The 13,986-nt window shown below is 42.1% G+C and overlaps 1 protein-coding gene across 2 annotated transcripts in view; it reads right to left on the bottom strand.

Moving 5' to 3' along the window:
* Positions 1 to 13,986, bottom strand: part of LOC146355223 (E3 ubiquitin-protein ligase TRIM39-like) — a 26,029-nt gene extending 12,043 nt beyond the window's left edge. The window contains exons 1-6 of one of the 2 annotated variants that reach the window (XM_084830335.1): positions 13,549 to 13,986; positions 11,910 to 12,005; positions 8,348 to 8,578; positions 5,667 to 5,689; positions 2,581 to 2,699; positions 1,615 to 1,734 (exon numbers count right to left, since the gene is read on the bottom strand). In XM_084830335.1, the coding sequence (XP_084686461.1) occupies positions 1,615 to 1,734; positions 2,581 to 2,699; positions 5,667 to 5,689; positions 8,348 to 8,578; positions 11,910 to 12,005; positions 13,549 to 13,968 (1,009 nt within the window). In that variant the 5' untranslated portion in view covers positions 13,969 to 13,986. The remainder of the gene's footprint in view (positions 1 to 1,614; positions 1,735 to 2,580; positions 2,700 to 5,666; positions 5,690 to 8,347; positions 8,579 to 11,909; positions 12,006 to 13,548) is intronic. The other variant, XM_084830336.1, reaches the window with a different exon arrangement.

Here is a 13,986-nt window from a genome sequence, read left to right as displayed (position 1 = left end):
TGCCTCTGTTTCTGGAGGTAGCATATAGCCATCAGGACTAGTGGCCATTGATAGCCTTATCCTCCATGAATTTGTCCAATCTGCTTTTAAAGCTATTCAGATTGGTAGCCATCACTATTGTTATTATTATTTATTTCATTTCTATACTGCCTAGTAGCCTGGGCACACTGAGCAGTTTACAAGAATTACATCTTGTGGAAGTGAATTCCATAGTATAACTATGCACTGCATGAAGTACATCCTTTTATCTGTCCTGAATCTCCCACCAATCAGGGATGGAGCCCAGATGACCCCAGGTTCTAGTATTATGAGTGAGGGAGAAAAGTGTCCCCCTATCCACTTTCTCCACACCATGCATACTTTTGTACACCTCTATCATGCCTCTCCTTACTCAAAGTTTGTTTTATTTTGTAAAATACCTTTCTGCTGTCCTCTTTGTTATTGTATCTTCTTAATTTAAAAAATTAAATTCAGAGGGTGGTGGCAGTCCAAAGTGAAAGCTGGTAAGATCACAACACACAGCCCTACCTAGCCAGGCTGGTGTGCGCTCAGGAACCATCACAGTAATCTAATGAATTTCACAACTAAGTGGGGATTTGAAACCAGATCTCCTTGGTCTTAGCAGTAGTGTAGTGGCTAATTCAGAAGTGCAGGGTCCCTTTGTGACAGTCACAGCCACGCCCCTTCTAAGATTGTACAACCTTGTAAGATATACAGCCTTCAACTGGGATCCAAAAACTGTGCAGCTGAGAGTAAGGTAGTGGCATTTCAATTGGATGTCTGAGAAAAAATGCAGGGGTGTTAAAATCTTTTTTACCCACTCACTCACTCAAACCCAAACACTTTAGGTTTTCAAAATATGATACTCTATGGAAGTTTCACCCTCTCCACTCAGCCCTCATGGACAGATCCCTTCTCATTTAAGCAGTCCCCTTGCACATTCCCTTAGCGCCCCAACATTACCCACTAGCCTTCCCTAAGCTCCTTCATTATATCTCCCCCCTCCCAAACAGAAATGTCCACACACCCAGCTGGATTAAACTACACACACACACACACACACACACCTTTCTCCCCTCCCCTCCCCACAACTTTTTTTTTTCTGTTCCCCTCCCTTCCACCGGGGTTTGTTTGCCCAGGTACATGCCAACGTTGTGCCAAAAAGTGTAGCTGACAGAGCAGGTTGCATTTGGCAATTCTGCTTACTGTAGAAATTAGTGTTCAAGAATTAACAATGCAATCCAATGGGTGTTTATTTCGAATTAAATTTACAGAGATCTTGGGAAGGCAGCTAAGGCTGCAGTCCTAGGCACACTTACCTGGGAGAAAGCCCAACTGGCAAATGAACATAGTGGGACTGACTTCTGAGTAAACATGCATAGGATTGTGTGATAAATCCTAAAAACTGGCACAAACCACCACTTACAATGAATATTAATAAGTCAATAGCTGAACAAGACATCCTCTTTCTTTTCATTTGCACCACCCATCTGCCTCCCTCTTTTTCATGTTCATCAAGATGTGAAAGAAACTTTTCCATAAAATTTCTCCAGCCCCTCCCCCCCACACACACACTGTAAAGCACAAAAAGGCACCAATCCTAAACACACTTACTGAGGGAGCCAGTGTATTGCTGTGGCCCTGTTCTCCGTTCCTGCCCTGGAATTGTAGGAGTGGGATAGGATGGTGCTCCAGCTGGCTCTGGCTGCTGGTACTGGGGTATAGTTTGGAGAACTGCCAAGAACAAGTTTAAGCATCAGAAGTTTTAAGGGTGATGCAGTAATAAGCCCCCTTGCCATAAACAAACCTCAGTTAAATCAACTTTACATGTGTTTTTAAATAAAAGGTAAAAAAAATGGGTGCATAGTTTCAAGAAGAGGACAAAGGTCTAGGCCATTCACATCTCCACACCCTTATAAAGGCACATCATATCTAAATGGTGTGATGAAAAAAGAGAACATAATAATGATAATAATAACAATAACTTACATAATCAAAAATTAAGTTTCAAACAGCTATATAACTTTAGATTACGAATTACATTTAAATTTAGATTGTAAGCTTATAAGGGCAGAGACCTGACTTTTTTGCTTATGATTCTCTGTAAAGTACCACATATATTATAAAAACCAAAGTCTGCGCATCTTCTGGAAACAGCTGAAGACATGTTTTATTCAAACTATCTTTTGGTGACCAGCAACAGGGAAATATAAAGTAGATTGATTAGCATATTGTTACCAGCCCTGAGCCTTTGGGATGAAGTAGACTATACATCCAATCAATTAAGGGTGGGGAATGCTGGGAGTTGTAGGACCTTTTTCTGTCTAAACATGCATAGGATTGTGCCCTAATTAAATAAATAATACATTAGATATGGACAACAATGATGATGTATTTTTTTCTACCTCAGAAAAAGGTAGAAAAAGACTTTCTACCTTATTCAGACCCTCTCTGCTAGTAATGAGAAAACCTTCATGCTGCTATACTTCCATTAAAGGCACAAGGCTACTATCCCATGAAAAGGGTAGCCTGTCCAGAAATTAGATTTCCCCAGAAATAAGATTTAAGTTTTTCTTTTACCTCTGAATTCCCTCAAAGTACTTCTCAGAGATGCACTTTCTTGACATAATTTCTTGAGCCTTTCCGTCATGTCTGTAGAATCAGGTACAGCTGGAAGCTGAAATTTCCCCTTCTCACATCTAGTAGGAGAAACCAAGAGACAGAAAGAAAGATCACCCCAAAACAATATTTTCATCCAATTCCTTCATCAGTCACATAGGGTTAGATCCAGACCTGACCATACTTAGAATAGACCTTTTGAAATCAATGGGACAAGTCCCACTGATTTCAATGGATCATTGGAAGGATGACCAAATCTGGATCCAACCTATAGTGATGATCTTCCTATCCATAAAAAGCAGTGCTTAATTTGCGAGAGAGGTGCAAGAGCTCAAGGATGCTTCCAGACTAGGTGTTGCACATGGAATTGCCATGTTTTGTTCATTCGCTTTTTGCAGGACATCTCCATGACATCAGGTGCATCCAGACAGATGGTTAACACCACAGAATTGTGCAGCAATTCTGTCTTTTTTCCTTAACAGTTTTTCTGCAGTAAGAAAAAGGATGGAAGCAGTATTGGGAAAACATGGGGGGGTTACGAGTGGGGGGGTGACATCATCAGGACCCCCTGTAAAATTCCACGAATGAGGTAGGGTGATGGCACAAGAAAAGCTGCATCTGGGAGCATCAGTCATTATCGTATCGTCGTTGTCCATGTTTCCCTTTTGCTTCTTTTGTCTAAGCCAAACAGTTTAGACAAAAGAAGCAAAAGAACTTCTGTTGTTCTTGAAAGAACAGAACAGTAGCACAATTTGCACCAGTACATGTCTCTACTTTTCTGCCTTTTTAAAGAAGTGTGGTTTTGACATGTGCAGAGATATATCACATGACTGAGCCACGCATCGATCCTTTGGCACACCTTTACTATTACCTTTCCAGCCACGGCCATTTTATCAGGATATTTATTTTTAACTGATATTTTAATACATGTTAAAACAGTTTTTAGCCTATGGTTTAAAATCAGAAGTTATTAAGGTAATTGTTCAAAAATGTGTAATAAAAAAGTGGTTTAGTGCAAATTTAAACACTGATTTAAAACAACAACTGAAAACAAAAGACCCCGCTAAAATGGCATGCTTACAGTCAGGGCCAGAAATATTGGAACAAGGATAACTGTTTTGGCAGTTGGCCTCTGCACACCACCACACTGAAGTTGAAAGGAAACACACCCAGATGGGAGCGAAGTCGGGACTTTCAGCTGTAATTCAAGGGGCTTGACAAAAGTGGGGCACTAACCATTCAGGAAAGACAGCCAGTGGCATACACACACACCCATCATTGGTGGCTCATAAATAATGGAATGAATGGCTGACAAGCAGCTGCATGGCCAGGTGTGGCCTGTTTCCTGGGTACCCCATGACCAATCAAGCAGATGAAAGGCCTGGAGGTGATTCTGAGTGTTATATTTGCATTTGGTAGCTGTTCCCTGGAACTCCCAACATGAGGTCCAGAGAGCTGACCATGCGAGTGAAGGAGGCCATCCTTAGGCTGAGGAAACAAAATAAGCCCATCAGAGAGACAGCAAAAGCAGTGGGAGTGGCCAATACAACATCCTGAAAAAGAAGGAATTAACTGGCAAGCTCAGCAACAGCAAGAGGCCTGGAAGACAACTAAAGTAGATGACTGCAGAATTCTGCTCATGAAGAGGAACCCTTTCACAACATCTAGCCAGGTCAAGAACACTCTTGCGGAGGTAGGCATGTCATTGTCAGCATCTACAGTCAAGAGACAGCTTTATGAATGTAAATACAGAGGCTTCACAACAAGGTGCAAACCACTGGTAACGCTCAAGAACCGAAAGGCCGGATTAGCCTTTGCCAGCAAACACCTAAAAAAGCCTGCCCAATTCTGGAATAAGATTCTTTGGACTAATGAAACCAAGATTAACTTGTACCAGAATGATGGGAAGAGAAAAGTATGGAGAAGGAAAGGAACAGCTCATGATCCAAAGCATACCAGCTGTCAAACATGGTGGAGGCAGTGTTATGGCATGGGCATGTATGGCTGCCAATGGAACCGGGTCACTGGTGTATATTGATGACCTGACTGCTGATAAAAGCAGCAGGATGAATTCTGAAGTGTATAGGGCTATACTTTCTGCTCAGATTCAGCAGAATGCTGCCAAACTGATAGGACGCCTCTTCATATTGCAGATGGATAATGACCCAAAACATACAGCAAAAGCTACCCAAGGGTTTCTCAAGGCAACAAAGTGGACTGTTCTTCAATAGCCAAGTCAGTCACCTGATCTCAACCCAATAGAGCATGCTTCTCACTTACTGAAGACAAGACTGAAAGCAGAAAGACCCACAAACAAGCAGCAGCTGAAGGCAGCTGGAGTAAAGGCCTGGCAAAGCATCTCGAGGGAGGAAACTCAGCATTTGGTCATGTCCATGGGTTCCAGACTTCAGGTAGTCATTGACTGCACAGGATTTTCATCCAGGTATTAAAGGTGATCCTTAAGTTTGAAATGATGTTGGTTTGTTCCATTACTTATGAGCCACCAACAATGGGTGTGTGTGTATGCCACTAGCTGTCCTTCCTGAAAGGTTAGTGCCCCACTTTTGTCAAGCCCCTTGAATTACAGCTGAAAGTCCTGACTTCACTCCCATCTGTGTGTATTTCCTTTCAATTTCAATGTGGTGGTGTACAGAGGCCAACTGCCAAAACAGTTATCCTTGTCCCAATATTTCTGGCCCTAACTGTAGGTGAATTGACCTTCCCTAGCCCACACTGCTATGTCACACCTGCTAGTGTGGATGGACCATAGCAGGATACACACAAGCAATATGTCCCTTGAAGTGTTTAAAGTTCCTTGCAATTCCATACATCAGTTGCAGTGGAAGAGCACTTACTAGCACTGGGAGTTACCAGTCTGGAAGCACCTCAAGATTTTCTTTATTGATTGATTTACTTTTTAAACCAACATATTACCTTATAAAACAATAGCTAAGGGGGCCATCACAAAAAGGGATCACAGACACACACCCTGCATACACCACCAGTAAATTGAGCACTGCTATAGATCAACCACAATGGTCACATACCTCTCCAATATGCTTCCAATGTCCTAAAAAGGAAAAAGCAAAGATAATTTAGACATCCACATGAGCCTCCCCATGCCTTAAGATCATCTTCAGGGGCCCTACTTACTGGCCTGCTACTAAGATCATTAGGTTTGTCGGGCACTAGAGAGAAGGCCTTCTCAGTGGTGGCCCCTATGCTGTGGAATTTTCTCCAAAGAGGGATACAGCTGGCTCCATCTATGAATGCTTTTAAAAGGGCTTTAAAAATATATATATTCTCTCTGGCTTTTAACTGAAAAGATTTTATGGAAATGGACAATGGCTATCACCAATCTGCTGACTGGGTGTGGAAGAGGTGAGAATGGATGGGTTGAAGGGGGCTCATTAAAATTCAAAGCATCGTGGTTCATGAAGAGGTCATGCAAACATTGTGCATGAGGTTAACCCTTGCTCTGAAGTCAGTAACTATAGCTATTAAAGCATTGCTCTGACTGGCTATTGCATTCGAGGCAACAATGTTCAAGAAAGAAAAGCCACAGGTCAGCTTCATTCAAGGTCTTTTAAAGACATATGGGCTCTCAGCAGTGGCTTTGTTATTAAATGTATGTTTTACCAGTCCAATTCGCCTCCCGTGGATTCACTATAATTTAATAGTGTTCACTTTGAAATAATTTGTCTGACAGTTCACCAACACGATAAGAAATGTTGACAATTTTACAGGGACCAGAGTACTGATATGGTAAATGATGATCGTGTGATCATATGGCACTTTTGAACTACCTGGAGTCCTGATGTGCATCATATTTCAGTGGAAAGTGGTTGGTTCCATGTTGTTTTTCCCTGTTATTATACATGTTCCGTAAGTTTTTCCTTTAAACGAACCCCTTGTCTTCAAAGCCAAGTTTGTCAGTGAGATCATTAATCAATCTACTGGCTACATATTGTTCAATGTTTAGTAGGGCTGCGCGTCGACCTCCCAATCTGCCTGAGAGGCTGCTTCGGGACTTCCCAGGCAGGCCTGATTCACTTCAGGCTGATTGGGGGGGGCAGCTTTGGCCTCCGGAGCGAGGGACATCCGAATCCCACTTTGCCCCCCAAAGCCACGCCACCCAGCTCCTTACCTGGGCTGTTGGACACGCACTGCCAGTTGTCTTGTTGTTCCGGTGGGGTGGGGTGGGGATGCTGCCACTACCGCCAGCTCCTGGACCCTCTGGATGCATGCCAGCAGCCGTCTTGTTGTTCCGGGGGTGGGGGGAGCCATTTTTAAAATGGCAACTTCCTGTATTTCTGGAAATAGATCCTGCAAGATCTATTTATGGAAATACAGGGAGTCTCCATTTTAAAAATGGCTCCCCACTCCCCAGAACATTAAGATGGCCGTTGGTGCATGTCTAGAGGACCAAAGTAAGCAGCTCAGGGCTGGGCGGCAGCGGCACAGCTGGGCTGGGCTTCCGGATTGCGCTAAAGTGCTTCAGAGTGACCCAACCTGCTTTGTGCCCCCTCCGCCTCACCTCAGAGGCAGCATGAAGCATTCCGAATCGCCCCACTTTGACTTGGAGCTTGGGCTTCTGGCCAAAGTGGTGCACAGCCCTAATGTTTACTATCTAAACTCATTCATTTCAGCCTGTTTATGTATCTGCGTCTTCATTGTACAGTCATGTACGGAAGGTGGAAATAAAGTGTAAAACCCTATAATTAATTGCTAATTATGATATGACTGACAGTCATAGTGATAAGTCTATTCGTTTTGTGAGGGAATTTTCCCATTCACACACACAAGTGCCGACATGACAAGTAGACTTGAATCCTGCTGGGTCAGACTTTCTGTGCTGAGTCAGGCTTTTCAGTATTTTCCCATACTGTTGCTTCTGACTTATGAGGGAATGTTATTGTGAAGGTGCCAAAGGGCACTGGCTGTAAAAGCTTCTACACATGCTCGCATTTAGCAGAGTTTAAGCAATCAGGTTGTTATAAATCAAACCTTTCCTCCTTGTTAAGTCATATTTACATACGAGTATAAAAGATGTTTATGCTTGTTGTTTGAAGTCCAATCTAGTGCCATTCTGACTGTACCACAGCTTGGTGTTCTGTGGGGGTTATGCAACAATAAACAGACATCTGCTCGAATCCTGTTTGCTTCTAAGGGAGAAAGCATTTTCTGCAACAGTTTCCTTGATCTCAAAAGCATGGGATTCAATGCTATGTTCATTCCTCTGTGTGCCGTGTTTCATGAGATATGGAATTTTGAAAATATGCTATACGATTCCTTTGAAACTCTGACTCACTGAGGTCACTGCACGCTGCAATTTCCACTTACCTAGAAATAAGCCCCACTGAAGTCAATGGGATTTACTTCTCAGTATAGGATTGCGCTATTTCCTGCTGAAGATAAGCAGTATGCCTATGTACACCGGTTGCTGGGGAACATGGGCAGGAGGGTGCTGTTGCACTCATGTCCTGCGTGTGGATTTCCTGTGGGCAGCTGGTTGGCCCCTGTGTGAACAGAATGCTGGACTAGAGGGAGCTTGGTCTGATCCAGCATGGCCCTTCTTATGTTCTTAAGATCAACCACCAATGGGCATCTGCATGTTACTATTATTTATCATACTTACAATGAATGGCTTTGGGACGATGCACTGAGTAGTTGGCATCCCAATTTATGCCATTCTCAGATGCATTTTAGATTAGGAAAGTAGTCTTACCTCCAGGAATTCATTCACAGATTGCTCATTCTTCTTTGCTATCTCATCAATCAGATCATTAATGGAGGATATTTCATGATCAAATGGACTTGCATAATCATCTCTCGTCTTCTCAATCGCCCTTTCCAGCTCTCCCAACTTGGCCAGCTGGCATTGCTCTTTTTCAACCAAAAACTGCCGCTGTTGTTGGAATTCAGAAACAATCTCCTGTCTCTCAGCTTGTGTCTCTTTCTGTCATAGACAGATACAAATGGAGGGGAGGGAGGTTAAGACTTTAGCAAAGCCAACATACTGCTCAATCTAGAGCCTAATTCTATCAAATACTTGGAATTGAATTGATGCAGGGCTCAATCCTAGGCATGTTTAGACAGAAAAAGTCAGATTCCTGGGTAGGCAGCAAGCAGAAGTAAAGAGAAACATGACAGTCTTTATATTAGCAAAGACAGAGATTACCACTTAAAATTCGTGCTCTGGCATTATTTATGCTCTCTGCCTATCTAGGAACCTGGGAGTTTCGCCCAGAGCAAGAGGAAGATTTGAGTTACAGCTGGCCTTTTATGTTTTCAGGAAAGGGGTGTCAGCCGTTGCTTCTTGTCCCAGAATGCTAGGTCTACTCTGATACCTGCAACACCTAGCAGTGACTTGTTCAATCCATCTGCAATCTCCATTTTGAGACTGGCTCTAAACTGCAGACCTCAGGGTCACAAGTGGCCTAATTTTTGAACTTTTCTGTTCTTCTGCCATCTCCTGCTTTTTCCCAACTTAATGAAGAGTTCTGGAAAACATGAAAGCTTGTACAATTTTTTGAGGCATTTTGGTTGGTCCTAATAAAGGTTTTACCCAACTGTGGATTTTAGATTTTTATTTATTTTAATAGATGTCAGATTGTGGTGTGGCTCAAGTTTGCTTCTTCGTTGTTAATTCTTTGATGAACTGCAAAATCTGAGGGAACAGAAGGAGAATTTCAGCAAAAATATGGCTGATGATTCTGTAGAAGAAAAGTCCAACTAAACAAAAAGAATTCATTATATCCCCAGACAATTTCAAAGCTATGTTACTAAACTAAACACAGCAGAAAGTATGTGTCCAAGAATTGATCATAAATTTACATTTAAGGTTGCTGATTGCATTAGTAAAGAACTTAAAGAGAAGATTTACAGACAACTGCAATGTTTGAATGGAGTTAGTGCTTTCAGTCCCAAGCCATCACTTTCTTGATGCAGAAAAACTCAGAACCCAGCAGTGACATGGATGCATTTGAAGCAGAAGTCAAATCTGTTTCCCAAAAGCTCTGATAAGGAAATGTGTAGTATAGCAAGCCACAATTAAAAGGAGAGAATAAAGTAGTTACAAAGGCTTTTGGTCCAGTAGTAAATCAATATAGGGCCAGTTTTAATTGGAGTGTAACATCCTCTTGATTCAAAAAGTAAGCAGTAAACAACAACCAATCAGAGCACAGGGGAGTTTGGAGTATTACCAGGAGCAAAGGGGTTTGCCTTTAAAAAAAGGATGGTTAGTTGCTGGGTTTGCTCTTTTTTTCCTTACTGCTTTGTCCTGAAGTTCTTAGCTGTGTGTCTGCTGCCTTCTTCCAAAATGAAGAAAGAGGCCATTTCACTCTCTGAATATTCCTAGTTAGATCTTTTTCTCTTCCCACTGCAACTTCGTTTCCTGATGCTTTATGCTTACCTCCTTAGAGGAGAAACTAGTTACCTTTTGAGTTTCCCTCTTCATCTTTACTGCTAAAACTTATGGTAGGCCTTCTTGCTGAGGTAGCCCTATACATGATTCTCCTGATCTGTGTTTTTCAGAGATCAAAGTTCTAAATAGGCTTCTATACCACTATGTTATTTCTTTGTTTTCTCTCAATCTTTGCGTATTGTACTACGGATTTTTGCACACTTTTAAAACTCTGGCCTAGATATCTGTTTAAAACACTTTCTGGAACTTTTTACCTGAAAACCATCTAAGAATCCTGAACAACTCTCGAGTAGCAGATATACATCTTTCTTATTGCTAGGAATTTAGAACGTCCAAGTTAGCTGGGCTGGAGAGGGTATCAGGCCAAATTAAGGTCCAATATTTGTTCTGCTTTTTCTTATATTCCATTCTATTATGCCTTGATTAGTCGATGCAATTAATTTATTTTCTTAATTATTTTATCATTGCTTTTATGGTAGTCAGACTGTAATTTTATTTATTATTTATTTATTATTGCATTTATATCCCGCCTTTTTTCCTCTTGCAAGGAACCCAAGGTGGCTTACGTTATCCTCCTCCTCTCCGTTGTATCCTCACAACAACAACCCTGTGAGGTAGGTTGGGCTGTCTGTGACTGGCCCAAAGTCACCCAGTGAGCTTCCATGTCCAAGTGGGGACTAGAACCCAGATCTCCCGGCTCCCAGTCCGTCACTCTCACCACTACACTACACTGGCTCTCTAATGATTTCATGTATTGTGCTTTAATCATTTTTAAGTGATGTATTTATTTTATAGTATGCCTTCACTGTTTTCCATGAATGTCTGTGCCTATTCACCATCTTGTCTGTTATTTCAGTACGTTCTAAATTGATTTTATTTGTGGTGTTGTTCTGGCTTAATGATCACTCTCCACACGCTCACTAGAGCACATTAAAATAGGGGGAATAAAGAACCCATTTTTCAGTTTAGAGCTTCATATGTCTCGGTAGCAACTGGCAGCCAGTGCAGTTCTTAAGACCTAGGGCTTCATCACATGGAGGTTTTATCCTGCGATTGAGATTGCTCCTTCATGGAAGTTTGCAGGCTCTTTACATGACGCCGTGACCCTGCCTGACCCTCCTGCACTAAATGCCCATTGTTCCATTTTTAAATAGATCACAGATAATGAGCTATCAAATTACCCCATTGTGTTCTGCTTCAGTTTCCTCCTTGAAAATAGGAAAAGCAGCAAGAAGAGGAGCTAGATCAATGAAAGATAATGGAAGACTCAGATACGGGGAGACTATAATGTAGACACCAGGCAAGCCTCTCTGTGGAGAGCATTCCACAAATGGGGTGCCACCACTGAAAAGGCCCTCTTCTCTTATAACCACCCGTATCGCCTCATTTGGCGGAGGCACCTGGAGGAAGGCCTCTGAAGATGATCTTAATGTCTGGATAGTTAAGTAGTGCCCCTCATTTTTCTGTGCCCCCCATTTTTCCCCCGGTGCTGCCATTAGTTTAGCGTGCTCCAGCTCTTGAGGCTACCACGCATGTGGTGGCTTTTTGAGAAGTGCTTTTTGAGAAGTGACCAAACATCTTGGCTCAGGCCTAACCAAATGTTGCAAGCAACCCAAATATCTTCTTCCACATTTTCCCTCCCCTGACAGTGTCAAAACAGTGAGTCTGCCCTTTTCCCTTCCAGTTCCTATAATAACATAGGTCAGCAATACGGGGCAGGAAGTACATGTATCTGAGTTACCCCTTCCTCCAGTTCCTTGTCTAATCACATGCTCCACCGACATACATATATCGTTGTTCTCCGGCAAATTGTCAGCTCATCACAGCCATGCCCTGAGGAGAGCGGGTGCATGTCCATTCTTACCAATAGCTCCTGGCTTGGCTTTTCTCCATTCAATTTCACCGACAAAATCTGGTTTCTTTCTTTCTTCAGATTCTCTACATGTTTTAAAAGTATCACCTAAGGATAGATAATGTTTTTTAGATTTAAAGCTTTTGTTCTTCTAGGATATTTTATTCCTAACAAGCAGTAGTCTTTAAATGGTGTCAGTTTATAGTGGAACTTCTTCGTCTGGAAAAAATGATGCATTAAAACACTCTCACTGTAGCGAATTGTGTGGGACCAATGAAAGAGACAGTTCAACTCTCCAGCCTACCCTTGCTTCTCCAGTCATGTGAAATTTTAGAAGCAAAATCCCAAGCTTATTTCAAAATGAAAATGAGAGCTGAAACTAATTTGGAGCGATTTGAATATAAAGACCACCCCCGCCGCCACCCCACAAGTATGGATGAAAAAACTGCTAATTCAATTTCCAAAATGTTAAATGTGGGTCAAGAAATGTAAATTTGGCCCATTTACTGACTTGAAGAATAATGTTTACTTTCGTGGAAGAGTAGATTAATCTCATTTAAAGCAACAAAATCACAACATTACTTTTTGTTGCTGTTTAGAATGTTGGCTTCAAATTTGGAGAACATGTCACATTTCAGAGAAATGTTCTTTCTGGTTCAATGGACATACCTTTCCTAGCAAAAATGATGCCAATCCTACAATTATTTTCTACAGAATGTGGTTTAAGAAAGGTGTTGGCAATTTCCAGATGTTTTGGCCTACAATTCCCATCAGCCCTAGTCAGCATAACCAATGATGAGCAACAATGAAGGTTGTAGGCCAAAATATCTGGAAGTCCACAAGTTGCGCACCCCTAGTTTAAGGCGTGGGGAGTACTGGCAGCTTGAGGCCTATTCCTAGTTATATTAATTGGAATTATGATCCCCAAACAATCGGTATCAACAAAGACTGCTGTGACATTTTTAAAAAAATATTGTGGCACGAATTCCACAACCAACTTATTTCATCAGATGTCTCCACGTGTCAGTCTCCATCAAATCACCACGTGTTTGATGGAGACTGCAGCATCAGTCTCTATGGTTCACTGGAGATCATAACATTGCCAATTTCAAAACATGGTTAGATCATGCATAGGTTCAGACACTCCATGCCTCTGTCACATAACTCTTGTATACACACCCATCCTTAACTTCCTTTTTTTCTGAAGCTAATCATGGTGCAATGGTACATTTGCACCAGCGTTAATTTTAACCATAGTTTGCTTCAAACCAGATTTTACAACCATGCCTAGGAGAAGATTTGCAAATGTGGCTTGAAGGTAACCCTGATTGGCATTAACACTGATTCAGATAACACACACTATTCCCTTTCCTGAAAAGGGAAAGGAAGGGAAATATGCATGCGGGGGGTGGGGGTGGAGAAAGGGGTAGGTACCCCATGAGATTATCCCTATCTTCTAACATGGATAGATTAGGAATGTTACGACTGCATCCGGCCTATAAATGCAAGAGCGCTCTTTGAGCATCTCTACACCAGCCTAAAATACTGCATTTAAAACAGGGCTCTCTGCTTCCATTTTAAATGCAGGATCACGACAGACTCCCCTTACATGCAGTTACTTCCCCCACCCCCTTTTCCCCTTAGCCATTACCTTGTAATCTTTAGCAGCTTCTTCTGTGCAAACAACAGTGTGGTTTCTGTGAGCCTTGGATCTCTCACAAGATGTGCAAAGGAGGGTCTCATCTTTTTTGCAGAAAAGATTCAGAGCTTTCTTGTGCTCCTTGCACATTTTCTCCCTTTCTGGGCTCTTCTCCAGATGCAAACTGAGTTGCTTAGCTGCTTCTACTATGTTCCCCAGTTGCCTGTTGGGTTGAAGATTTTTCCAGAAAAAAACATTTCTACACTCCGGGCAACAGACATTAACATTAGATCCTTGCTGATGCTTGGTGATGCAGGCTCGGCAGAAATTGTGCCCACAATCAATGATCATCACTGGATCCTGGAAGTAATCCAAGCAGATTGAGCAAGTCACATCATCCTGGAGGCTTTTTGCTGGACTTGCAGTGGCCATGGTGCTTCCTTGTGAGCT

This window comes from Heloderma suspectum, chromosome 2, assembly GCF_057233095.1.
Source record: "Heloderma suspectum isolate Gila_16-S chromosome 2, 16-S_ref, whole genome shotgun sequence".
Classification (NCBI taxonomy): Eukaryota; Metazoa; Chordata; class Lepidosauria; order Squamata; family Helodermatidae; genus Heloderma; species Heloderma suspectum.
Note: the sequence above shows the minus strand (reverse complement) of the source record. Positions and strands in the feature narration are given on the sequence as shown.